We start from the raw sequence: 27624 nt of genomic DNA, 5'->3' as shown, positions 1-27624 counted from the left end.
AGTATATAGTAGTACAAATACTATGCAGCCATTGATAAATGTGGTTCACATACCTTGTCCTTGATCCACGTGGCGAGTTCAGCCGCCTCTCGCACCAGCACGTAGGCCTTGACTGTCTCATTGAGTTTGTTCTGACGCTCGCGGGCCAGGCCCAGCAGATTGTCGTATTGGGCCTCGATCTGTAATGATGAATGAATGAATGAATGAATGAAATGAAGCCATAGAAGTGGATCTATTCTGGCTATAATATACTTAGCACCCAATAGAGCGTTGATTTGCCATCGACACGCAAAGAAGAAGAATGAAATTGTACGGGTTATTGCATTGAACATGTAATAAATTGATCAATCTTTTTATAATTCTCTAGTTTGCCACGTTTTCCTATTTGGGATGCAGTAAATCTTAGTAAGTAATACTTCATTATATCATCATAATCACATTAAGACTGTTCGTTCTTTATTGCTTACAATAAACCACCGTCTGAGAGTCTGTGGTTCTTTGCGAGTTGTTTTACAAAAATGTGAAATTTAAATGACTGAGAGCAGATCTGATTTGCATGTTGTGTTTTCGTTCGAAACGCTAGCAATTTGTTTGCTAAATTTTTAAGGTAAAATCTTATATATTGTTCAGTCAGTCAGCAAACCAAATATAATTTAAAAAAATTACATATTTGACACAAAGTTTTGGTGACGTCAGAGATCTTATTTCGTTGAATGCAACGCGTGACAAAAATATCATGTCCAAGTTACCTGGTTCTGCCTGGCGGCAATAGAGCTGGAATCAGCGAGGTTCTGCTGCGAGGAAGACAGCCCGGCATCGATCTTCTTCACGTAGGCGGCGGGGACAAAGCCTTGGCGGTCATTCACCTCAACCTTCCACCAGTCCTGCACAAACATATATTTAAACATATATATTTTTATTTGTATAAAACATATACAGTGTAAATATGAACCTTTAAAATTACGAAAACTAAGTACAAAAGTACAGTCAACGTTATGTCAAGTTACCCGACTGATATGCTGAATTGTACTGAATTACTATAGAATGTTTTTTTGTCTTAGTCGATTGGTGTGCTGTCAATTGTACCGAATTACTATAGAAATATATTTTTTTTTCCAGTATACCGAAAAGATAAGTTGATGTTATATATTATTTCCAATCAATCGGTGTCCTATTTTATGGAAGACGCCTAAAGGCAACTGATATGTCTTATACAACCACCGCCGTCTAGCGGCACATACCCTAGAATATACAAACAACGATGATTCATGCTTGGAATTTTTTTTGGTAAACATTTTTCCAATACTAATCAAGCACTTGAGGTGTATAAAAACCGAATAGTTATTCCAAAAAAAAAAAGCCGCTTATCTATTGAAATGTATGTATGTAAGACACATTTGCATAAACAATTCCATTACAACAGACAGCAATTGTAAAAAAAAAACATGTACCTAAATACTTTTCTTCATTACGACAGAATAATTATGTTCTTTAGATTAACTATGAAACAATAATCAAAAAATTTAAATTTTCGTTTTTTATCGAGTGTGTTATTGCTACCACTGTTCTGATACTTTTACGTCGACTGCAATTTAGTGGCAAGTAGTAACAATTAAGGATTCCTCACGATGTTTTCTTTCACCGGATGCAAGTAGAGGTATATAAAAACTATTATTATTTGAGTCAGATTAGTATAAAAAGTTATGTGGCGCGAGTAGCATTCGTATCTGGAACTACGATAGGGCTGGCATATCTGTATATATAAAAGCCCTTTTAAATATAATAGAAGAAGAAAAAAAAAGAACCTGGAACTTTATGATCTTTTTTAACCATATATTCCATTAAAAAAAAACCCTTACACTATATGCCCACCTGATTGATGTTTATCTACAGATTATTTTGTATCGGAAATATAGTCCATACTTTTTAATAATATTATGATAGTGATGGTCAAAGATCATCAAAGATGGTCACTTCAGGATAATCAGTTAATTCAAGTTAAAACGTGTTTCCTCTCAGCGTTGAAGTCATAAAGATACATAATTACATAATACTTATTAATACTATATAGCTGCGAATATTGCGCAGATGTAGTATTGGTAAATATGATAATCCGAATAGTGTCAGGCACACGGAATTACCTTTATAAACTAGGATTGGAAATAGTTTTATTATGTAAACATTAGCACGCGCTGTATACAGTACCTGAACAATGACAGTCTGAAGATAATGAGGCGCAAGATAACAAAACGACGAACAAGCATTCTATGCATTAGATATATCATTTACTAGCTGCGGGGTTTCGCTCCCGTGGGAAATTCAGAATAAAATTGACGTATTTGCTATATTTTACGCGTGTACCAAGTTTCATAGAAAACCGCCCGTATATTTCGCGTGTTTGAGTAACAAACATCCTTACACGCTCACATTCAAACATTCGCATAAATAATATTAGTGGAATAGTACGATAAGAGTCAGTATAAAAAAAATATATATATTAGGACAAATCACACAGATTGAGCTAGCCCCAGAGTAAGTTCGAGACTTGTGTTATGGGATACTAACTCAACGATACTATATTTTATAACATTTACATATATAGAACATCCAAGAGCCGGGCCAATCAGAAAAAGATCGTTTTCCATCATGACCCGACCGGGTATCGAACCCAGGACCTCTCGGTTCAGTGGCAAGAACTTTACCACTGCGCCACCGAGGTCGTCAAATAATAATAAAACAATAAAAAATATTTCAGTTATTATAAAATACATCACGCAAATTCTACTAATATTATAAATGCGAAAGTTTGTGACGAGGATATATGTGTCTGTATGTCTGTTACTCTTTTAGGCAAAAACGATTGGACGGATTATTATAAAATTTTGTACACGGGCGGAATATATCCTGGAAGTACACATAGGGTACTTTTTATTCCGAAATTCCCACGACAGCGAAGCCGCGGAGCGCAGCTAGTTGGATTATAATTAGATGATGAAATCACTACCAAATACAGAGCCAATATTTCACAATTTCATCTGAATACTGAGACCTCTCAATAGAACGAGACTCTCTGAGACGAACATCGAAGTTATATATTTCAGATTTAAAAACCAGATCAGCCCTATTTCATATATGTATATCATATGCGCATTTATTCAGTGTAGTTCAACAATTCAATATTGAGGGTTGACGTCAGACAGGCGGTCGGTTATAAAATCGCAGCCGATTCTTCAAGATTTTAAGGATTATTCAAGCTGACCACGGGTTTTGTGGCGTCACATCCCCGAATGATACAGAGAACACGAAGTCGAGAGAGTTCAATATTTCTGGAAGTTTCCTTATATTCTTATTTGACCTTATTTATCATACATTAAACATTTGAAAAGGAAGTTTGTTATAGTGATTGACATTTCTATTGAAACTACATTATAAATTCAAAAGTTTGTGTTTGAATAAAAGTAGCGACGTTGCATGTAAAATCTACTATATTTTTTACTATACTATTGCCCGTAAAACGTAACTCATGTCATTCTCTACCCTTCCAAATATCACTAAACAAAAAATCAAATTAATTAATACGAGGGTATTTGACAAAGTCAGAGAATTGTAAGAAAATAGATATAATAGATAATTTTATGATCATTATTATAATTAAAAGACTGTAACAATGCAGCTGGACCATTTTACGAAGATTTAAAATTGGTTGGAAAGTCCATTTTCAAAAAGTATGTAATTATAAAAATAGATTAGATATATTTCGGCATTTCTTCTCAGCAGTGGTCGTTCCGAAATGCCAGTAGTTTGTAGCTTGTGAGAAATAACTATAAACATAAAAATTGACGAGAAAAAGTGCCTGTGAAGGTCTAATTTCTGAATAAATGATTTGAATTTAGACAAACCATCATAAAAAACTAATATTTAGTAACAAGTTTTATTAAGAAATCATAACCATAAACGTTATACATATATTTAATGTAGCTATCTAACAAACATATCTTTCTTTGCGAACATTTTAGCAAGTCGTGACGTCACTGGTTCGTGTCATTTAGTATGGAGCGTTTGGACGAGTCCAAAACGGTGATTTTATTTTTGTCATATCTTTGAAAGCATTGTCATTATCACAGTATTTTTTTCACTGTTAATATAATAATAAAAAAATAAAGTCTTAAAAAAATATTAGCCTATAGCTCAGTTTTGACGTAAAAGAAGTTAGTACGCAGTTATAGTAAGAAACAGACGTAGTTGTCGGCGGCGATGTCGTGACGCCACATGATCAAAAGGTCACGAATTCGATAGCCAACTTAAGAATGGCAATTATTAATATTATTTAATTAGTATTTTTGAGTTGAGGTATCTATCATATTCCAATGCACGGTAAATCTCGATTGCATTGTATCTTATAAAAAAACAATATTGCAACATTATTTGTGTGTGCGTGTTTGTGTGTGTGAATAAATAAAAATAATTAAAAGTTTAGAATAATAAAATCAAATCACCAAAGCCTTTATGCCGCGGTAATAGGAGCGAATTTGCAATGCAATTTGTATTGATTGTTATTGATTGTTTCGACTCATGTCTGATAAATAAACATTGATGGGATTGTTTTTATTTGTGTGATTCTTATCGATGTGACGACCTCCGTGGTCTAATAGTTATCATGCCGGTCTGCTGCACCGGTGGACTCAGGTTCGATCCCAGGTCAATATGGAAAATGATATTTTTCAGATAATAATAGTATCGTTGAGTTAGTATCCCATAACACAAGTCTCAAACTTGCTTCAGGACTAACTCAATTGGTTTCATTTATCCATATATATTTATCTATATCTACTCATGTATTTTAGGCGATAAGTGTAATACTATGATTAATTTCGTCACTTTATTATGTAAACAATTTTAAATATAAAATTATTATTTTTTAAATCTTATAGCAACTTCATTTAACTTGATTTTCGTCGACACTATAATTAAATACTAGCTTTCACTTGAAACTCCAACCTCAGTAGCCTGTATTTGACCTCGTGTAATTAACTCTATCTATTCCGAATTTCATTTAAATTGGCTTAACGATTTAGCCATGAAAACGTGACAAACTTTCGCATTTATAAAATTCGTATGGGTACGTACATTTTAAGAACTACGTGTATTTTGTAGTTTATCTACTACAACATATGACACTAACGACGGCTGAGAAGATACCCCATAAAATTTACAAATATGTATATAGTAACATCATACGATATTGCCTAAAATAACAATAATAAACTCACAAGCGATTTCTTTCTGCTACTCTTTCTGCAATACACATAAACATTTCCTACTAGCACAACTATTATCCAACTTAACACTATCATATTATCACGAACTATCACAGAGATTTCGGTAAAAAACAAACTATTAATAAATTAAGTCACATTTTAGATTTGTTTGATTTCGTGTCGTAGCGCGTTATCGTGGCAAACACCGCGGTAACACTGTTACATAAACAGATATATTATAGTGAGCAACGTAAGGCTGTGTTCACTCGTGGCTTGTGCCGGATGACATCAGAATGCTGTCAATATTCTACTAATAATAATTTCGCGTGTTCCCGTCGGAGCTGTGTCGCCCCAAAGCCCAGGGTCAGTGAAAAAAATTGCCATTAAATTTGCAAGATTTTGCTATGTTTATACGTCCGACCTTTGAGAATGCTATTGTTGTCCCTCAGCTAGGCGACTAAGGGACACAAAGCCTTAACGGCTTTGTATCCCTTAGTCGCCTCGTACTTTACGCACGGGAGTATATGGAGTGAGTTTATAATAGGATGGGACCACACACCCATCGAAATTGATCTTCAATAATTATTTACAATAAAACGTACATTATTATCAATATTTATCTATGACCTTCAATTTAAATACAGAGTTTAGTATCCTATTCATAAACGAAACGAAATTTTTTTTAAATGGCCATGCAATATACTTATTAACTATTTTTGAAAATAATAATACCCAACATGAACAATTTGTTCATGTCATTATTATTTTCAAAGTTATACATTACTAGCCGCCCGATCCGACTTCGCTTGGATACATCTAAATTATACATTTAAATCAGGAACATTTCTTCGGGAATCACACTATCTACTGGTGAAATATGCATGAAAATCCGTGCAGTAGTAGTTTTTGAGTTTACCGCGAATAGACAGACAGACGCGGCAGAGGAATTTATTTTAAATTATGTATAAGGATTTCATATTAAATCATATCTTTACTTAACCACATTGCGAATATTCAATAAGCATCGAGTTAACATGTGGCGTCTATTGAAAAATGAATCAATTGCTCGTGTAGAACGCCAGTTATTACCATCATATTCTATATATACATGCTTATTGTTTATCAGTGAATAGTAGTTATATCCGACATAACAATACAATACTCTTTATTGCCCCAAAAGTTTTAAATTTACAAAAAAAAAAAAAACACTATACAAAATAAAATAAAAAGGCACAAAGGCGGACTTATCGCTAAAGCGATCTCTTCCAGTCAACCTTGGGGTGGGAGGAAACGATAATGGAGAGAGGCGTTGGCGCAGTAAATAAAATAAACTAACACATAATATATATATGTAAAAAACATCTAAACATACAAATAAGTAAGAAAAAAAGTAGGTACAATTTAGGAGATAATAGATAGATAATGTGGCTTAACATTGTTTGTACAAATTAAATATTTTTTTTATATGTAATTACGCATGATACTTAACTAGTTTTTGCCCGCGCCTTAGCCGTCGTGAATTTACCACGGGATCATTAATATTTCAGGGATGAAAGGTACCCTATGTCCTTCTCCATACTTCAAACTACAGGTATGCAAAATTTCAATAAGATCGGTTGAATAGATAAATCGTAAAGAGGTAACAAAAAACAAACAAACTTACTTTCACCTTTATATTAGTTAGGATTATAATAAAATTATTTACAATAAAACGTACTTAACGTACGTAATGTATTCATATTCATAGGTCACCATTTGCTTCCGGTGAAGGAACACATCGTGAGAAAACCTGCATTTATAATATGAGTGTATACTAGCGGCCTGTCCCGGCTTCGCTCATAATAAAATATACACCTAAACCTTCCTCGGGAACCACACTATCTATTGGTGAAAACTGCATGAAAATCCATGCAGTCGTTTTTGAGATTATTTCGAACAGACAGACAGACAGATGCGGCAGAGGACTTTGTTTTATATAATGTAAGGATTTGGCGTGTTACCTTATTGTTGGAGTTGAGCAGAGTGAGGACATCTCCCTTCTTCATGGAGACCTCTCGCGGAGATTTCTCAGCGTAGTCGTACAGAGCGACCACACACTCCTTGCCGGACACGTCGACCACGGGCGATTCTTGTTGCTGGGGGCAATGTTGTATTGTCAGTACAATAAAATAAGGCTCAATTTGGGACTAGTATATTTTAAACTTTCCTGCTTTGATCACGTAATGGTTCCCTATTTTTATGCATACAATTTTATGTCATAATTTAACATGGCATGCATTTATTAACGTAATAATAGTTACGAACAATACTAATGTTTTAGGCACAATTTTTTTACGCATACCTACCATAAGCATAACAGCATTTTAAGCATAATATTCTAAAGCATATTAACGGCTTATGGGTGGCCCAAGGGCCACCCCGCCGCATCCTAACCTACTGCTACACTATGGCTTTATGCAAATCAAAAATATGGTAATAAAATACATTAGTCTAAACTATAATTATGCTTATTGAAAACGTATGCCAAAAAACAAGTATGTCAAAATATTATTATGTCAAAAAAAAATAAATAGCTAACTCGTTATGCCAAATTAAATTACGATAAAAAATGTATGCGAAATGCGATTATGACTTACTACACAGTAGAATACATTTTTCATTAATGTAAGATATACCAGCGTGGTGGGTCATGGCCCAAACCCCTTATCCTTCCTAACCTTACAAATAAATGTCAATTGATGGTAACTTACTCGGCACGCGTCAGCCTGCTCCCTCAAAGACTTGATGGTGTTCCCGAAGGCCTCAAGATCGGACAGCAGCGCTTCGTGCTTCTTCAGCAGCGCTTCGGAAGAGTCCTCGTCCTTGCCGTAGTCGTGGGTGTTCGCCATTGGCTCCTTCTCGCGGATCCAGGACTCCGCTTCGTTGGCGTCCGCGAAGTACTGCTGCGCTTGGAGCGAGTCTTCCAGGTCTCGTTTGCGCTTGGGAGGGATAAAAAGCTTAGTTGACACTCGTGTGTGGGATATTTACGTTTTTTTTTTGTTACCTCTGAGAGACACTCGTTTCATATCATCACCATTGACTGGAGGTATATAAAACTTTTCTTTTTACTACTCAACGTAATTTCATAGAAAATATAATGTTCATCGAAACAATCATTCATTTCTGTTATTGATTTTTTTTTTATTTCAAACAATCTATTCATACATAACATCTATTTGTACATTGATTTCAAGTGAATAAACATTTCATTCATTCTATTTTCTTCAGTTACTTCTATTAATTGTATTAATTACACTTCGAACATTTAAGTCATATCGGAAAGCCTCAAAATCGACGCCCGCACCGCAAAACTGAAAAATAAGAAGTCGGGCATCTTGTATCCAGACATACCTGGAGCGCCTTCTCCTGCAGCTGGTGCCACTGCTGCGTGAGCTGCTGCAGCCGCGCGGCGATGTCGTCGGCCGCGAAGTGTCCCGCGTCCTGCAGCGCGGCGCCCGCGGCCCTCACGGCCTCCACCCTAGCTTCGTGCTGCGCCATCTCGCCCATCACCGCTTGGTGCTTCTTCATCAGGTTCTGAACGCCGATCAGGTCGCGACCTGGACGGAAATATTTGTTAAGTGGAAAATAATTTTTGTTTTTTTTTTTTTGGAAAATTTACAGATTTATAAACTGTCAAGTCCACTAAAATCTGTTTTTTTTAAAGTCTCATTAAGTAATCGATCTTACCATGTCTTTTTATGATTTTACAGAAATATGAATCAAAACAGACTCTTTAGAAAATCACTTTCTTTCAGTAATTAATATAAGTTTTACTTTACAAATGTAAATGTTTGAAATAATATTTATTTACAACAAAAAGTAGTGTGAAGATCATATAGAACTAGTAAGACAAAACAGAGTGTAGTGTATATACATCTTTACATGGACTCCCACTAAAGCAACTAAATGGAAGCAGTCATAAGCAACCGAACACTGGATGAGGAAAAGAGAAGTAGAAGCCAGAGGGAACTGGTCATCTCGTTTCTCATATATTTTTGTGTAAGCTATTTGTGTTTCACATCGATATATATATATTTAATCAGCACTCGGATCACAATCATAACCTGTTTTGATATACTTTTTGACTATATACATAACGTACTTTTATATATTATTAGAAAAAAACATTGTAAGAAACAGTAATGGTAAGCCCTCCTGGCATGATAGGGACCAACACTGTTCAAATGAATTTCTTTCGGCATTTCTTCTCAGCAGTGGTCGTTCCGAAATGCCAGTAGTTTGTAGCTTGTGAGAAATAACTATTTAATATAAAAGTTGACGTGGAAAAGTCGCAGCCTGTGAAGGTCGAATTTCTGAATAAATGATTTGAATTTGAAGAAAGTAGACCTCTGTTGGTAGATGCGATGATGGGTTCCTTCTCGCGGATCCAGGCGCTCTCGTCGTCGAGGTCGCGGAACAGCTGCTGCGCCTGCAGCGAGTCCAGCAGCCGCCGCTTGCGCACCGCCATGGGCTTGTCCAGCGCCGCGTAGCGCGTCACCAGCGCGTCCTGTACCGGCAGACAGACGTTTGCAACATTTATTTATTTATTTCACGAATACGACAGCGTTCCAATAGGTACTTATAGTTATTTATTAGATACCTAAATGAGTTTCTTTCGGCATTAGTTTGTGACTTGTGAAAAATTTCTATCTAATATAAAAATTGACGTGAAAAGTTATTAGCATAATATCAGATTTTCGAAAATTCTTAAAATATTATTGGATATGGAAATTTGCACTATTGCATTATTGGATTACTGCAACAAACATGCGGATTTTCTTATTTGTTTTGCCCAATAAAAGATTCAGATTTTCAGAGTCACAAGTTATATATACAAGTTGGTTACATGCATAAGTTGATAGTACAGTACCTGCAAGGGCACAGCAAACATAATATGACATGATATTAACAAAATAGTAGCATAATATGGTTGGGAAGTTACCCTCTTAGCCTTAATGTTATCGGCGTCGAAGTGTCCGCGGTCGATGAAAGCCTCGGCCTGCGCGCGCACAGCGTCGATGCGCTCCGCGTGCGCGCTGACGTCCGCCTCCAGCAGCGCGTGCTTCTTCTGCAGGTTCTGCACGCTCGTCAGGTCCTGCCGATATAGGCTACTATGTTTAGTATAACATTCCCGAGCTAAATCGGGGCTTCTTGTAGGTAATACAATAATAACTAAATTAAACATTTAAGAAACCCCCCGCCGAAGTTGGGTGAAAAAAGACATTGACCATTTTCAAACGACTGAACGAACATTTATCAAATATAAGAACATTCTCGAAATTCAGTTTCAAATAAAAAGAAACGTCGTCTTCAAAGATTTTATTGCATTTAATTTCTGTACAGTAAACTGAAGAGTTCCTTCGTTGGGAGCCGATCTTGGGTTGACCTTCAGTTCAATCACGTCATAATAATGCATTGTAATGGAAACTGAAACGACGGGGACCTTTTTAACAGGACGAGCGGAAATGAGTGAAAGTTGCAAATTGTTCAAGAATTTGATTACTGACTGACAGACAAACATCGGGACAGGTGAAAAGTAAATTAAAACTTGTAAAAAAAAGCCTTACCTTGCCGTAGTCTTCGCTGAGGAGTTGCCCCTCGACCTCCGAGAGCCACAGCTCGATGTCTTCCACGGCGCGGTTGAACTGCTGCTGTTGCGCCGCCTCCTGCAGCTTGCTGCCCTTGTGTTCCGACGCTAGCACCAGCTTCTCCCACAGCCCCGCCAACTCGCCCAGGCGGGATTCGATTTGAGCTACACATATATATAAAAATAAATAAATAAAAAATATATTACAAGTAAATTAAATCTTAATAAGATGTTTCATCAAGTGGTTAAGGCGTCAGTGGTCGCAGGTCCCAGGTTCAAATCTTACTCATGAATATACCAATCTCGTATATGTGTTGTGGCTATATAAATATTCTATACCAGCTTTTTGCCCACGGCCCCGTCCGCATGATATTAACTTCTATAAAATATTTACACTCTCTAATAAGGTTTGCCCATACAAACTTTGAAGCCCTTTTTACCCCCTTAGAGTATGAGTTTTGAAAAATATTTCCTTAGTGCACACCTTAGACCACATAAGGAATCTACGTGCTAAATTTGATATGTCAGTCAGTCATTCAGAATAAAATCAAATTAAATGTATCATACAGGTCTTTGTTTACAATAAATAGTAAAAGTGAAGGACCCTGGCGGGCGCTGCAATGGGACTTCTCCCATTGCAGCGTCCGCCAAGCCCATAAATATATAACCCTTCGGCTATATATTTTCGTCAAGTTTATGTTATTTATTATTTATTTTAAATGTTGTCTCGTGTTTGTTATATATTTCAGTGTCTTTTTTAATATTTATAGATATTGTATGTATATGTATAAGTAATATACTCACGTATCGCAAAGTGTTCCTGCTGCAACAGAGTCTGGCCAGAAGCTGTGATCTCGTTGACCCTGGGCTTGTTGGCCTGCAGCTCTTGTTCGAAGTTCTGGTGCTTCTGCACCTTGCCGTTCAGGTTGGTGGGGTCCAGGTAGGAATCGTCCGTCGCGAACTTCAGTTTCTCGTTGATCCAGCCTGGGGGTGGAGTGAAATAATTAGTTGGTGATCAAGTACAGAAGAAATCATAGTGCTTTTTAAACTTACGCGCTTTGAACACATAACTACATAAACTATATAAGCGGGATAAAATAAATAAGGGGAGAAGTGGTATCTTACTAGTTTGGTACGAGTACCGATGTCTCCACATTTTCACACATCAAGCAATTGCACACACCTAAATGCTAAATCTTAACAGGCACAGGTTAGGCACGTAAAGTGATCTTAAAAAAAATTATTGACGAACAATAATTGTGTCACACGCATAGCAAGAAATGAAATATTGTTTTTATCATCTGTATTATTTGGTATTGCCATTAAATATAATCAAATCGTGTGTGTTATTTATTGCTAACACTGCTGTCAGATTTTATTCAAGTCGACTAAACTCATCTGACATTACTTTTACGACTACTTACCGCCATCTAGTGGCAAGTGAACTAAATTAAATAGATATATAAGAGTTCAATAGATATATAACAATTTAATAGATATAAAAGTTCAATGGTCAAACAAACCTTTGGTCTCGTCGCAGTCGCGCTCAAACTGCTGGTACTTGTACGCGTCCTCGAGTAGCGCCCGGCGCTGGTTGGACTTCTCTTGCAGGGCCGCGCGCCGCTCCAGCAACTGACACATACATTGGTGAGTCGTAGTCCAGCAGTGGGCTTGTGGCCGTGAGTGTGATTGTCAATTTATTTTAAGGTTTATATGCAAGAGCTCAATCGCGCTGTGGTTAGCGCGCTCGGCCTGTGATAGTGGCGGTTAAGACACTCCCACAATGGTCTGTCATTGGATTTGTGAACATAATTATCGTGAGCTCCTCCGTGCTTCGGAAGGCACGTGAAGCCGTTTGTCCCGATTGTATTGGCAGTCGTCGTGGCAAAAGCCGCCAATCCGCAATGGGCCCGCGTGGTGGGTCATGGCTTAAACTCCTTATCCACCCGTAAGGAAGTCTAGTGTCCCAGCAGTGGGGACGTTTAAATATCCTACAAATATTATAAATGCGAAAGATTCTGAGGATGTATGTGTGTATACATATGTATATGTGTGTATGTTTGTTACTCTTTCACGCAAAATCTACTGGATGGATTATTGATTATTATGAAATTTGGTACACGGGTAGAATATAACCTGGAATATTGGATAATAATTCCTAAATATACTACGGGAGTAATATACTGGGACGTAACTAGTTCGAAAAAAACTTCAACTTCATACTTTTCCTAAAAAAAAAAAAATTATTCAGTATATAAAAAAAACATTCCAAGGTTGGCAAAAACTCACCATCTCCCTACGCTGTGCGACATCGTCGGCGGCATAGTGTTGTCCCTGTATAAGCTTCGACGCGAACTCGTCAAGCGCCTTGATCTTCTCCTCCTGAGCCGCGAGCGACTTCTCAAAGTCTTCGTGCTTCTTCAGCAGGGCTTCGACAGAGTCCAGGGAGTCGCCGACGTCTTCGTTGGCGAGGAAGGCCTGGGCAAATTATATGTCAAGACTTGTTAGGTTTAAAAAAAAAATTGACATTTTTTCTGTAGAACAGCAATGTAAGATGAAATATTACATTCTTATATTTTACGTCTTTCAAAGTTCATTTCGCTACAACTTTTGAACGGCTAAACCGATTTTTATGAAACATGGCTAAGAACACTCGGGATAAAATTATCAATGACACAAAAAAAAAAACTAAACGAAAATCGGTTCATCCGCTTGGGAGCTGCGATGCCACAGACAGATACACAGATAGACACGTTAAACTTATAACACCCCTCTTTTTACGTCGGGGTTAAAAATACCTATATAGGTACATTTGAGACAGTGGACACGACTGAAGATATCTTAATCTAGTGTTAATATAAACTTGAATTTTTTAGGATAAAGGATCAACTGAATTGAATCTTACCACTACTTATGTATATTATGTATTTCGTAACAGTCCGTATAAACAAAAAAACAAAACAATTGATTTATTATTATTCTTTCACCCAAAATGTTGTTATATCGGTATTAAGTTTTAATACACAATTAAACACGCCGTTTCTTTTTTTTTTCTGGTATGTAAGTGCAAAATAATACTATTTCGGACGGCTGTGTGCTTGGTGTCTTGTATGACAAGCTGTTTTAGCCTATTTCAAGCACCAGTCTTCACAAAATACCATAACTAGCATAAGTTCCAATGATTGCATAAAATATATGTACTTTTTTGTAAAGAAAAATAAATAAAATTGTTATTCTTAAATAGTAAAGCGTCAGACAATATCAGATGCAGCAGCTACCTCCTGCTTGTGCATCCAGGCGTCGGCCTGCTCCGTGTCGCGGTAGAACAGCTGCAGGTCCATGCACTGCAGATACAGCACGCGGCGCTGCTCCCACAGCTGCAGCAGCGCCGCGTGGTCGCGTGCTAGCGTCGCCAGCGCCGCAGCCACGTCCGGCGCGCTGCGGTGACCGCTGGCCACTAGCGCCTCGCCCGCGCGACCGCACGACACCATCACGTCCGACCGGGCGTCCATTTCGCCCTGCAACATGATGATGACAGTGGCCTCAAGTTTTCTATGAACATGTAAGGTTGATGGTTGGAAGTTAATGTTTTGAGTATGTTTTGCGTTTATTATAATTGATTAGATATTAGCTCTATTATTATTATTACTACAGTATGGGTACTGTAGAAAGATCAGTTTCATGATTATGCCATGACACATGCTGAGCGGGTGCCAATTTGGTACATTAAAATTATATTTTAGTTATAACCTTTTCTAGTTCAGCGCTATATTTTGTCTACCAAATAAATTGATTTTCTTTCTTTATTTATTATTGATACAAGCTTTTATTGTCGTCAAAGGAATGTCATAATTCAATTCGTGACAAAAAAATCATGCGGTAGACGGTAAAGAAGTTCCCTCTTTGGGAGCCGATCCCAGTTCATCATCCCGTCACGCTTATCACAATAATGCATTGCCATCGGCACTAAAGCCACGGTTTCCACGACCTTTCAGCTCAATCTATACTATTAGCGTTTGTGAGTTTGTATTGAGGCGAGTAATCTCCGAAACTACCGAACCGATTTCATAAATTCTTTCACCCTTAGAAAGGTACATTATCCAAGATTGCTATAGGCTATATTTTATTTCACAAAAAATCCTACGGGAGCAAAGCCCCGGGCAACATCAAGTCGTTGAATATATGTGCAAGATTTCCCTACATGGAGACGTTCGAAATTCGACTAAGTAAATAGTCATTGGACTCCTTTCAACACATTAGATTAGAACAGATACAAAATTTTACTTTGAATTAATGATTTATTGTTGAAAATAAACAATATTATTATTACTGTGAAGTTTGTTACAGTTTACATGTTAGTTAGTTACTCGTAAGAAAAAATGAAATGTATATTCCATTATCCGCATACCTTATGCTCCTGGTGCCTCTCCAGCAGAGCCTCGGCCCCGGGCACGTCCTTGGCCAGCTCATCCGCGGCGATGAGCGCGCGGATGTCGCTGATCCACGAGATCAGGTCGCGGTAGTCCGCCAGGAAGCGGTGCAGTGCGTACGACGACTCCAACTCGGAACGACGTTCCTGGATTGGAAATACAAATCTATACATATAAAACTCTGACATTGTAAGAAACAATAATGGTAAGCCGATCTGGCATGACAGGGACCAACACTGTTCAAATGAGTTTCTTTCGGCATTTCTTCTCAGCAGTGGTCATTCCGAAATGCCAGTAGTTTGTAGCTTGTGAGAAATAACTATAAATATAAAGATTGACGAGAAAAAGTGCCTGTGAAGGTCTAATTTCTGAATAAATGATTTGTATTTGAATTTGACAGACAGACAACGCACAGCCGAAACTACTGGGCGTAGAAAGCTGAAATTTGGTGTGTAGATTCCTAGGACAGTGTAAGGGAGCACTAAGAAGGGATTTCCTGAAATTCCCACGCGAAACGAGTTTTTACTCACATACGAATTTGTGGGCAAAAGCTAGTCAATAATAAAATAAAAATATATTGATAAGTGTACATGTGTACACAGTTGCACAATGTTTTTATAGTTACCATATTGAGACAAATCCCGCTTGCTCCACAATCGGTAAATCTTCCGAGCTAGGCCTTATCATGTAGTTATTACGATTTTGCAGTGTCATCAATTCACAAAATTATCAAAAATAAAACTTAGAATATAAAATTTTTACAAAAAATGTACTTTTGATATATGTTTTTATTGTCGTAAGAAAATGTTATGTTCTATACTTGATAAAAAAAGACACGCCCGTACAGTAAACCGTTAAGAAGTCACCCTTGTTGGGAGCCGATCCTGGGTTCACCATCAGGTCATTATCATAATAGGCATCGACACGGAAACTGAAGCGAAACGTTGGAAATTTCCAATGTGTCTTTCCCTTGCTCGCCTCCCACTAACCTTGGCCTTTTGCACCAGTTTCTGCCAGGCGGCCGTGATCTCGTCCCGCTTGCTGTGTATAGCCGGCGCGTGGTCCGCGTGAATTGCAGCCAAGCGCGCGGCCTCGCCGTCCAATGTCGACACTTTGTCCTCTAAAGCTGCTAGGTCACGCTCGACGCCTTCGTGTTTGCGCTGAAAAACCATTATAATTTCAGCTTCTGTTGAACGAACTCTTGGCTCTGGCGCTGTCGAGAAATCCTTGTAAGATTCAAGAGCTTACATTGGGTCTTATAACAAAAGCTTGACAATTAGATGTATGCAAAGAATTTGGAATGAAATGATTTTATAAATTAATATAATTAATGTATAAAATTATTTTATACATTAATATAAGTAATTTATAAAATCATCATCATTAAAATAATTTATTCTAAAATTAAATTCAATAAAAAACAATATTGGAAATATCAGTGTTATCTCACTACATCCATTCGTTTGATAAAGATTTATTGAGATTTATCAAAACTAGACTCCAGCATGAACCAACTTTTGGTGCCAACTCAATCTGCGTCATTTGTCTATATATATATTTATTTACCTGGAGCGTCTGCACGGTGGCCAGATCACGTCCATAGTCGTCAGATCCGAGGACGACATCCTTCTCAGAGATCCAGGCGATGGTTTCGTCCGCGTCGCGGTTGAAGCGCTGGATCTCGTGGGCGCCGAACAGACGCTCTTGACGCATCAGCGCCATCTGGCGGAGACGCTGCCAGGCCTCGTTCAGCTCCTGGGAGAATGCGGGAATTGATTCAAAAAACTGTTCAAAAATCTTTCAAAAGCAAATAAATATAAATCTTCTATTCTCATGCTTATTATTTTTGTATATATAATATTAATAATCTTAGGAAGAGTGTATGATATTTTCAATTACATAGGCAATTTCGAGGGGTCAAAGTCAAGCAGAGACTCAAAACTCGGAACTGATCTGAATCTCACTAATTTATATGGGAATCTGTCTATGAAACCGTTTTGAACATATGAAATCATAGAATAGCTCGGGCGCTAACAAACCAATGTGTTCCAAAACTTTAACAGCAAAAATTAAAATATTTAAACAACTTGTTGAGCTCAGTAATGCAAAACTCCTGCAGCGCTCCAGATGGAGGTGGTCGCTGGTGTCAGACTGAAGCACAGTACTCACATCCTTAGTCTTGACGATGGTCTCCCTCTCGGGGTGGCCCTCGACCACGAGGCGCTCGGCCAGCTTGTTGACCTCAGTGACGCGGTACTCCTGCGCCGCCATGTCCTTCTGGAACTCGTCGAACTTCCGTTGGAGCACCTCCACGTGTTCCAAGTCGGAACCGAACTCGTCGGCGTTCACGAACGTTTCCTGGGAACCATTTGAGAAGAATTATAACATAAAAATTGCTTGTTTTAACTATGAAAATTTCGAAATATCTAGTATATAAATAGGCAGCTTTATAAATTTAAAAATATGTAACAAAATGTCGATATTCTCCTCTATACTTTGAAATAGAGTTTACTTATTCCATGAGCCTTCTAGGATGCTGGTTTCCTAAAGTTGATTTCTTGGCTCATAATTTCCTAAGCATAATTTTATTTTAACTTTTATGTTGTGCAATAAAGTTTCAATAAATTAATAAAATTATTTATGCTGGGTTAAAATTTAATATATTGTATCAATCACTATAATACAAACCTTGTCCCTGATCCAGAACATGACCTCATCGCAGTGCCTCAAGAACTGCACCAGCACCAGCGCCTGCTGCAGCTTCATCCCCTTCTCCGCCAGCCGCGACAGCAGCAGCTCCCACAGGCGATGCAGCTCGTCCAGCCGCCTGCGGATGGTCTCGGATTCGAAGTGGCCGGCGTTGATCATCTCAGTGCCCGTGTTGTCCAGGGTCACGATGGCGTTCGAATGGGCGGCCACTTCGGCCTCGAACGCTTGGTGCTTTTGGATTTTGGCCTGTGGAGAAGGAAATATTGTTATGTTTTGTAGTGTAACATGCTAAGCAAAAGCGGAATGTACATGCAAGTTACTTATCAATTACTGTTGTGTTTTCCACTAGGAGGATGCACCACATTTACAAATAAATAATTGGGCAACACTAAACGGCACATGTTAAGTACTAAGCTTGTATCATGGGCCCTGATGAACACAGTTACGGGCACACCACACCCAGAACCGCAGACAAATATTTGTAATCACAAGTACAATATTTCTCAAGAAATTTTGATGACAAAGCATCTGATCTGAGAAGAATTCCTGGAATACATTCCCACACAGCATGAGCAGAGTCTGCCGCTCCTTCAAAAATCTGGGCTGGCGTAACTAAAGTAGCTGTGTAGTCTCCTCCAGAAAGGGCCCTATCTGTGCCTTGACTATGCTTTGACATTGCCTGTTTTCTATTATCTGACCTGCAAATTTGTGGGGTCCTTGTAGCTCTCGTCACTAGCGGCCTGCAGCTTCTCCTGGATCCAGGACTCGAGCTCGTCGGCGTCGCGCTTGAAGTACTGGAAGCGGCGGGAGTCCTCCAGCCGCTCGCGCTTGGCGCGCGCCTCCTGCTTGAAGTCTTCATAGCGGTTCAGCACCTAGCGTTTGATAAGTTTGTTTTTTATTTATTACTTTATTTGTAAGGAAACAGGCTTATAATATTGAGATGCATTTAGACTAAAAGGGAATGTTCAGTCTATTCCCACTCCACCAATACCTGGTCATGGGCTAGGCATTGCTTAAACAGTCAGATAGAGCCAGCTTTTACATGTATTGTTATAAATACAAGTTTTTAGAAAGCTGCCATTGAAAGGAGGAGGAGGCGCATGAAGAGAATTAATTGGACAGATAAGAAAACAATGAGGAAGTACTAGACAAGATCAAAGAGAGAAGAACGTTATTGAAAGCAATAGAGACAAGAAGGGGAAAGATACGACACCTTATACGACGCGACAACTTTATAAAATATCTGATTGAGGGAAAAATCGAAGCAAGAAGAGGAAAAGGAAACCCAAGAAGGGCATTCCTAGATGAAATAAAAGAGAAGGCAGAGCTCGTGTCGTATAGGGAGGTGAAATCGACGGATGGCTGAGGACAGAATAAGATGGAAAACGCTCCATCGACAAGAAGAAAATGTTGACAATTTCCAATGGAATTTTGAATCTTTGTACTGGCAACAGCACATCAAACATACCCAAATTCGTTGAAAAATCATATGTTATTGCGACAAGGCCAATGTAGAGTAACCTGACATGCAGCCGAATGCACATCCAAGTGTGTTGTTACCTCATTTAAGTATCTTTTATTTTTTATACTCAACATATACATTACTACTTTAATGCCAGCTATACACTATCGTACATTGCGTAAATTTTACGTGATGCTTTTTATTATAGCAAGGAAAAACCAACAATGTACGTCGACACCGCCAAGTTTGGCGATCTGTTTGCCCATAGTGATATGCGGCATAAATAGTAATTCGACTAATTATGAGCAACTACAATTGGCTATTTTCCAAATAGTCAAATCAAAATCAAATCATTTATTCAGAAATTAGGCCTTCACAGGCACTATTTCACGTCATATTCTAAATTAAATGATGTTTACCAAAGCTACAGACTACTAGCATTTCGGAACGACCACTGCTGAGAAGAAATGCCGAAACTCATTCAAACAGTGTTGGTCCCTATTAGGCCAGAAGGGCTTACCATTTTTTAAATATAAATTTATGTAAAATCAGAATAAAAAAACAGTAAATCGCATAATCACATACTAAAACTGATTAATTAATAATTAAAGATGTATCTAGTATTATATACATTTTATTTTTTACCCAGTCATATAGGCAACTAACTGCGCTCCGGGGCTTCGCTCCCGTGGGAATTTCGGGATAAAAATTACCCTATGCATGTGTTATTTTATTCCGGATTATTTTCTACCCATGCACCAAATTTCATAACAATCGGTCCAGTAGATAATGCGTGATGCGTGAAACAAACAAACATAGCTGGGATTACCTGCTCACGGCGCTCTTGGATATCCTCGGCTGTCTCGAGGATCTTCACCTCCTTGGGGGGTGGGATCTGCTCCATGCCGGATGCGTCAAATTGATTTTATCTGTAACAATACAACTGTCATTCGATAGAGAGCAAAGAGTTTTAAGCCGGCTACACGCTATTGGCGAACTCAGACAGATGTGAGACGCGAATGAACGTACAGTCTATAAAGTGTAGAAAACTGTTTTTTAACTGAATACATTTTTTTACCATTGCAATATCAAATAAAATGGTCAGTATCCATACTAATAATATAAATGCGAGTCTTGCAGACTTACAGCTAAATTGTTTTTTTTTGTTAATTTCGCTTTTGGTGCAATAAAGAGTATTGTATTGTAAACAGCGCCTTCATTTATTTTATAGACAGACTGTACATTGCGTAGTTAGTATGTGAGCTTTGTTTGCTGTTAGGAAAAACCATCGATATATGTCGGAACCGTCAAAGTTCGCCGAACTTTTTGCCTATAGTTAATAAATAAATAAATAAATATATTAGGACAAATCACACAGATTGAGCTAGCCCCAAAGTAAGTTCGAGACTTGTGTTATGGGATACAAACTCAAAGATACTATATTTTATAACAAATACATATATAGATAAACATCCAAGACCCGGGCCAAACAGAAAAAGATCATTTTCCATCATGACCCGACCGAGGATCAAACCCGGGACCTCTCGGTTCGGAGGCAAGCACTTTACCACTGCGCCACCGAGGTCGTCGAAAATCGTCGTCGTAATAGCCGGCATTACAACCTCCTAAAGGATTAAATGAATGTAATATATTTTGTCTAAAACCTTGTACTCGAGTAATAACTCCCCAGTAAAGATTAAGCATTTCTATAAACATACATTTCACCTATAATAATATAAACTCACTTCAACACATTAACTAAAAACAATGATATATGGTGTTACATAAGTTTAATATCCTATAAACAACTTTACAATCGTGCCACATTCTTTCGTCCTTAATAAAAAACCTCTATTCACACAGCCATAAAGGTCACGCTACACTTGACATCACCGCCGCCGCTTACATTACATCACACGGCCTTTGTGACTCACCACGATACAGAGTATCTGTAGATAACATCCTCTCAAATTTAATTACCATAATTTGTATGAAAGGAATATTGGCTGAGATTATTCGGAATTATTTTTTCTTTTCAAAAAAAAAGGACTACCTTTTTTGTGTCGTGTTGCCCTTTCTATGTACATTACTGTGTGTGGGGCCCGTGAAAACTGCTTTATATATGTATGCAATAAGAAATTCTAAAATTGGTCAGGTTGTTCGAGACATATGATGAGATGATGAGGACATAAACAATGATGAATAGAACACCTATATTATATACTAATTCAGACTAACACTAACAACCAGTTGTAATAACATGATTATAAAACCATTAACAAACCTAATGTAATGCTTTTTGTGCACTATTATAATACTAGCAATAAGTCTAACACTTATATGTAAACTACAAACATTTATATAATGGCTTTTCAGACAGTAGCCTATGTTTAATATCGAGAGATTAACTACAAATATCTATTCCAAAAAACACCATGAAAATCTGCCCAGTTATTGAGTTGTAAAAGCATAACAGAAAAATCATGAAAATAATTTGAAGATTTCAGATCATGACATTACAAAGTGAATAAATACATCACATTTAGACACATATTCTAGTAAACAATTAGTTACTAGTTATCTAAAGATAATGATGGCCTTGTTTTAAATAGGATGCATAATATTTGTATACATATGCATAACTTTAGTTAAACATGCACAGTAGTTTTGGCATGAGTAAGAAATCTCTTTCGCATCTTCAGGTTGTGAAAACATCAGTCCTCTTTGTTGTTAATATTGGCAGGCAGCTGCATAGGCCATGTGTCCCTTGATCGCCTCATACAACATCTTCCTTGTGATTTGAACATTTCTTGCCAATCTTTTTCTAAATTTATTTTTTCAACGGTTACTTTTTCATGTTGACCTTGCATTAAATTTTGTATGTATGTAACATTGCAGCACAAATAATACAAAGTAGAGCATTGAATGTGTCACAGTTAGCTACCCATGCCATTGCAGGTAATCAATACAAGGTAACATGATCCTGGTACAGTCAGCTGGGGAAAACATTCATAGGTTCAACCATGTCAAGAATAGAATTGAATATTGATTATATGTAAAAATACACACACATATATATATATGTATATAAAAATAATAACAATGTAATTATTAAATAGCACCAATAATATAGAGAAAAATTATGTGTGTTAGTTTTATGTTGGATATCCTGCTGTAAAGACCAACCCCATTATTTTAGTTTGTTTGTGTGTAGTTTGTAAAGAACAATAAGACAAAACATTTTAACTTATGAGTAGTAGTAATAATTGTGAATTGTATTGACAGGTAATGATTTATCACCGATAAAAGTGATAAAAAGGAACAAAAACAATTTCATATAATTTTTCATTTAGTTAAAATGCATACATATGACGTTTTTCTAAATAAAATAGGTTTTGACTTTTTTACAGCATCAGAATGTTGTTAAGACAAATTAAAATTTTATAACAAAAAATTGTAACCTTGTATTCACAAGAAATGACTGAATATAGTTGATTGTGTATCAAATATAATCTACTCTGACCACACCCAATTGCAAGATAACTAGTGCTGTTGGACAAAGATTTTTTAATGCATTCTTTATTTTTTTAAACAAGATAGGTCTAAACATAAAATTTCTTCCAACTTAAACCAACATGAATAAACTGTAGCTGTCAACAGTTACTAGTTTTAGAAACATTTCATACATTCCTACAGATCAAGATTATATATTTGCTATCTGTACACACTCTAAACTGCAGCTGGGTGTGATTACAGACATTATTTACTATATAATATATGTTGGAATGTAAGCAGCCTCTTTTATTCTACAATATGCCAATACTATGTATGTTAGGTAGTAGAAACACAAACTGAGAATAGATATAGTAAGATGAGTAAGAAGTTCTTCAAAATAGTGTTAGATAAAAAGTAACTATTACACTACACTAGAATACCTTATTTATAGCAAAATGTCCACCTATTATTTCCTTTTCAAAATGTGCAATAAACTATAAATAAAAACACTAAAGGATTAATAATTTTAACCTGACACGACAAGCAGTCAATCAATAAGAAAACACTATCAACATTTAAGTCACATCGATACAATACAGCTATTGTTGTAGAAAGTATACTGTAGGTGCGGTATTGACGCATCAGACCGGCCTAGATTCCACGCCCGGGCAAGCACCGCTGATCCAGTATAGCTAATACAATAACTGCTGCCGGCACTTTACCACGTACCTCCGACTTCCCCTCTTATGTACAATGACGTAATGATCCAAAATAAACCCAATAAGGATAACGGTTCCAGCCAATTTTAGACTTCCGGAAGAACGCCGGGAATGAAATGTACAGTTATTATTATTTTTATGACCACCAAATACTATTGTACGTAGATTAATAAGCAAGAAACACGACAAAGTAGAGTGAGATACGGGAATATGATTGCCGATACATGGGTGTTGGATTGGGTGTGTCAGAGATAAGAGGAATTTGGTAGTTCTCGGCACTCTATAATAATTATTAATGAGCATAATAAAGTTACTTACCTTTAAAATCAGCAGACACTCGCAAATAATATCGGTATCACTTATTTGAGCTGTATTTTTAGGAATTATTCGTTCGATCGACACGCAGTCGCGTCACTCCACTTACATCAATGTTGCTATGAGAGAAAAAAACAATGTCAATTGAGGGTGAAAGGGCGAGACGAATGGAACGAATGGAACGCTAGTTCACGGAGTACGTAAGTAGGTATAGTAGAAGGAGGTATGTAAGAAATTATCCGTGGAAATTATAAAATATTCTTATCTAAGAAAGATGTATAAACTAGTTTAGTTATTTAATTTGTTAATATTGGCCCATTCTATGAAATTAATTTTAAATACAACTTCTTCTGCATATCATTAAGTTATCCTGCATGAACCTCTATGGCGCGGTAATAGCGGAGAGTTTGCAATGAATTTGGTAGGTTGATGTGTTGTTGACTGTACTACAAAAAAATATCATTTAAGAAATATGATGAAAATAAAAATTGTACATATATCCATCAACCAGCCCCTTAACTGACTTCGTAAATGCACAGATAACCATCACGACAAATTTTTTAGTGTTGCAACACCACATAGTCAGTTGTCAAAAAAATCTTGTCTCGGCTGCTCGGTCCTTGTGTTTGTTGTATCAATTTGTATGTCAATTAACAATTAACCCTTGTTTAATGATGGCTTGTTGATTATTAAAAAGCTGTGCCCAGTACTGATATTATCGATGTTCAACGTGAAGTGAATGTAAAACATGGCTACGGGCGGTGAGGAGCTGTGGCGCGAGTGCGCTGCTTGGTTGACGAGATGTGGCTTGCTGCGTCCCGACCATAAGGCGAATTGGGAGACGAGTACCATTGCTGACCTAGCATATACGTTGCGGGATGGAGTTCTGCTGTGCAATCTGCTGAACGCGCTGCATCCTGGCTGCATCGACATGAAGGACGTGAACCAGCGTCCACAAATGGCACAGGTATTTGGGGCCCCGAGCGCTGCGACCTTCATTCTAATTGCCATAAAACCACTATTTTCCATCGTTTTATGTCATACACTTGTTACGCGAGACTAATTCATGGGAAGTCCTTTGTATTTTACGTCTATGTTTATTGAGGCTTTAACATTTTCGCGACAAATGTTTTCCTATTTTACATAATGTGGACGTTTGTGTTTATGAATTATTTATCACTGAATAATATCGTTATTATGTTGTTCCTGAGAAGTGACTTCACAATTATTCTTAAAGGATTTAAATTATGCATGCAGTTGAATGTAGTGAGCTTTCATTGATACAACAGAATAGAAAAGTTGAATAGTATCCGGTGTTATCTGCATTGTAAAACTGTGAATGAACGGGAACACTGATTTAATGTGTGTGTCTATATGTTACAGTGTAGATGTGTGCATAGAATATTAATTAATTTTAATTGAATAGTTACATGTTTTATTTCTAATAATTTACAACAAACTTTTAGTAGTTAACTTTGTTTTCACATTTTAAAAACTAGTTCAAAAGTCCACTTCATCTTTCTAGTAATTTGGCTGTGCGTGCAACAGAAATTAAAAAAAAAAATACATTTATATTTACAAATAGTAGCTTTTACTTTGTTTCCAAAATATCTATGAAAATTTTGCAGTCACCTTATCAAATGAATTATATTTTTTATTACTATTATCACTTTCCTCAAATGCTGTGTGGACATCATTGCTGATATCACTGTGAATGTAGATGATGTGACCCGAATTTTTATCAACACTTTCTGTATAATTTTAATAACTATAGTTAAATAACTGGCAAATAATACCAGAACTCATTACAAAAGCCAATTTAGAAAAGTGGATCCTGGGCTCAGAGTCTTAGTGGCTCAGGAAAATACTCGTGTTCAGACGGAGATTTGCCAAAAAAATTTTATGACTTGTAAAAAAGATATAGTCACATTTACAATGTTAGAAACTAAGTAGGTATATAAAATCTATTCCATATTTCATTTATGAAATTCAGAATTAGACTAGATTTAATATTAAAAACACAAATGTATTATCTAAAATAACCCATATGAAGTACAACAAGTCAAAAATGCAATTAGGTATATAATAAAATGTAACACTTGTTTGTGTTCAGTTCCTGTGCATGCGGAACATCAAAGTATTCCTACGGACGTGTCATGAGGTGTTCGAGCTGCGGGAGACTGACCTCTTCGACCCGTCCATGTTGTTCGACCTCTCAAACTTCCACCGGGTGCTCTGCACATTGGCCAAACTCAGCCAGTGCCCTAAAGCACTGGCTAGGAACATCAAGTGAGTAGCTTGTGGTTTTAATTTTACTTTAAAAAATGTACTTTTATTTATGCTGTACCCACACTTCTCACGATCTCCTTCTAAGATTAGTATTTAAAAAGTTAACACAAATTAATTTTTACAGGCCATTTTCAGCTCACAGGACTCAGTCGGAAGAGGACATATACAAAGACCTGCAATCTGTGTAAGTACTTAGATATAGTATGTACTTAAACAATTAGCGTCTACCACAACAAGTAGTTAAAAATGTCTCAATAACAAAATACATATATTGTATTTCCAAAAAGTATAGCTAACAAAACGGAATTTTTTGCTATTGAACCTGCCGTAATTTATTAGTCTACAATTTATTCTTACGGCCACTATTTCAAATATTTACATTCAATCACTCGCCCTTGATTCTCACCTGCCAGAGTTCTAATTCTAAAATTAAAATTTAAAAATATAATCTCTTGTTGTGGTAACCGGGTGATCCATTGTAGTAGCGCCCGCGTGTCGCTGGATGCGGACGCGTATATGCGCTCGAGTCCGTCCCAGGCGGCGGCGGAGGTCCCCTGGGTGCAGTTCACTATCCCCAGTGCCACCTGCGAGGACAGGGTTGAGGAGATCTACGAGGATCTCTGCTACGTCAAGTTCACGTCAGCTGAACCCGAGGTTGCGTTTTGTTCAGATGCAAAGCCACTACTGTTCTTCATTGTAAACGGTTTATAAAAAAAAATCCGTTTTTTATTTACGGAACCCTAAAAATCGTCGTTAAATACATAATACAAGACACTTTCGGTTTCCAAAAACAACTCGCTTTTGTTAAGATTATTGTGATAAAGTAATTTTATCGATTTTCACACGAAAAAATTATATCTTATAAACCTTGCGAGATCTAAGTACATTCAGTACTAGACAGAGAGAACTTGTTCTTTCCCTGATGGATATAACTGATGGATGACTTCTAGATAATAAAGAACTATTGTTGTTTTGGAAGCTCGTTTCCCGGTTTCTTCCTCAGCCGTTAAGCGTCGGATACCACGGTCCGCTATCACAATTTTCGCCACTTCGTCTTCGGCATAATTCATTTTTGGTCAACCAAATAAGCATAAGTCATTTTTGGTCCTGTGACCGGCCTTTGCGATAGTTGCTTAACTAATGCGCCACCGATGTCAGTCACTACTGTTAAGTCAATTAATTAAATTAATTGTTATCGCATGACGTCCACCCACACGTCCAAACTTTCACAGTTAAATACAGATGTTTAATGAGCTTAGGTTGATCTGTTCTTATCCTTACATAATAAAAAGTATATATATAAATATATAAAAGGGATAAA

At 37.1% G+C, this 27624-nt stretch overlaps 2 protein-coding genes across 9 annotated transcripts in view; one reads left to right on the top strand and one right to left on the bottom strand.

The window, feature by feature from the left end:
* Window positions 1-24151, bottom strand: part of alpha-Spec (alpha Spectrin) — a 48545-nt gene extending 24394 nt beyond the window's left edge. For 4 of the 6 annotated variants that reach the window (XM_053745930.2, XM_053745933.2, XM_053745934.2 and 1 more), the window contains exons 1-20: window positions 24018-24151; window positions 20315-20414; window positions 18722-18895; window positions 18003-18269; window positions 17484-17672; window positions 16881-17069; window positions 16304-16474; window positions 15293-15460; window positions 14163-14402; window positions 13174-13362; window positions 12408-12516; window positions 11689-11868; window positions 10865-11049; window positions 10240-10392; window positions 9645-9804; window positions 8649-8854; window positions 8009-8236; window positions 7259-7393; window positions 750-884; window positions 54-179 (exon numbers count right to left, since the gene is read on the bottom strand). In XM_053745930.2, the coding sequence (XP_053601905.1) occupies window positions 54-179; window positions 750-884; window positions 7259-7393; window positions 8009-8236; window positions 8649-8854; window positions 9645-9804; window positions 10240-10392; window positions 10865-11049; window positions 11689-11868; window positions 12408-12516; window positions 13174-13362; window positions 14163-14402; window positions 15293-15460; window positions 16304-16474; window positions 16881-17069; window positions 17484-17672; window positions 18003-18269; window positions 18722-18895; window positions 20315-20389 (3279 nt within the window). In that variant the 5' untranslated portion in view covers window positions 20390-20414; window positions 24018-24151. Of the gene's footprint in view, window positions 1-53; window positions 180-749; window positions 885-7258; window positions 7394-8008; window positions 8237-8648; window positions 8855-9644; window positions 9805-10239; window positions 10393-10864; window positions 11050-11688; window positions 11869-12407; window positions 12517-13173; window positions 13363-14162; window positions 14403-15292; window positions 15461-16303; window positions 16475-16880; window positions 17070-17483; window positions 17673-18002; window positions 18270-18721; window positions 18896-20314; window positions 20429-23420; window positions 23445-24017 lie in introns of those variants that run through there. The other 2 variants (XM_053745931.2, XM_053745932.2) reach the window with 2 other exon arrangements.
* Window positions 24152-24605: 454 nt separating this feature from the next.
* Vav (Vav guanine nucleotide exchange factor) overlaps window positions 24606-27624 on the top strand; it is a 28043-nt gene continuing 25024 nt past the window's right edge. The window contains exons 1-4 of one of the 3 annotated variants that reach the window (XM_053744692.2): window positions 24606-24981; window positions 26128-26303; window positions 26428-26487; window positions 26789-26957. In XM_053744692.2, coding sequence (XP_053600667.1) covers window positions 24763-24981; window positions 26128-26303; window positions 26428-26487; window positions 26789-26957 — 624 coding nt within the window. In that variant the 5' untranslated portion in view covers window positions 24606-24762. Of the gene's footprint in view, window positions 24982-26127; window positions 26304-26427; window positions 26488-26785; window positions 26958-27624 lie in introns of all 3 variants that reach the window. The other 2 variants (XM_053744691.2, XM_053744693.2) reach the window with 2 other exon arrangements.

The sequence above is a fragment of the Plodia interpunctella genome, chromosome 5 (assembly GCF_027563975.2).
Source record: "Plodia interpunctella isolate USDA-ARS_2022_Savannah chromosome 5, ilPloInte3.2, whole genome shotgun sequence".
In the NCBI taxonomy this organism is placed as follows: domain Eukaryota; kingdom Metazoa; phylum Arthropoda; class Insecta; order Lepidoptera; family Pyralidae; genus Plodia; species Plodia interpunctella.
Note: the sequence above shows the minus strand (reverse complement) of the source record. Positions and strands in the feature narration are given on the sequence as shown.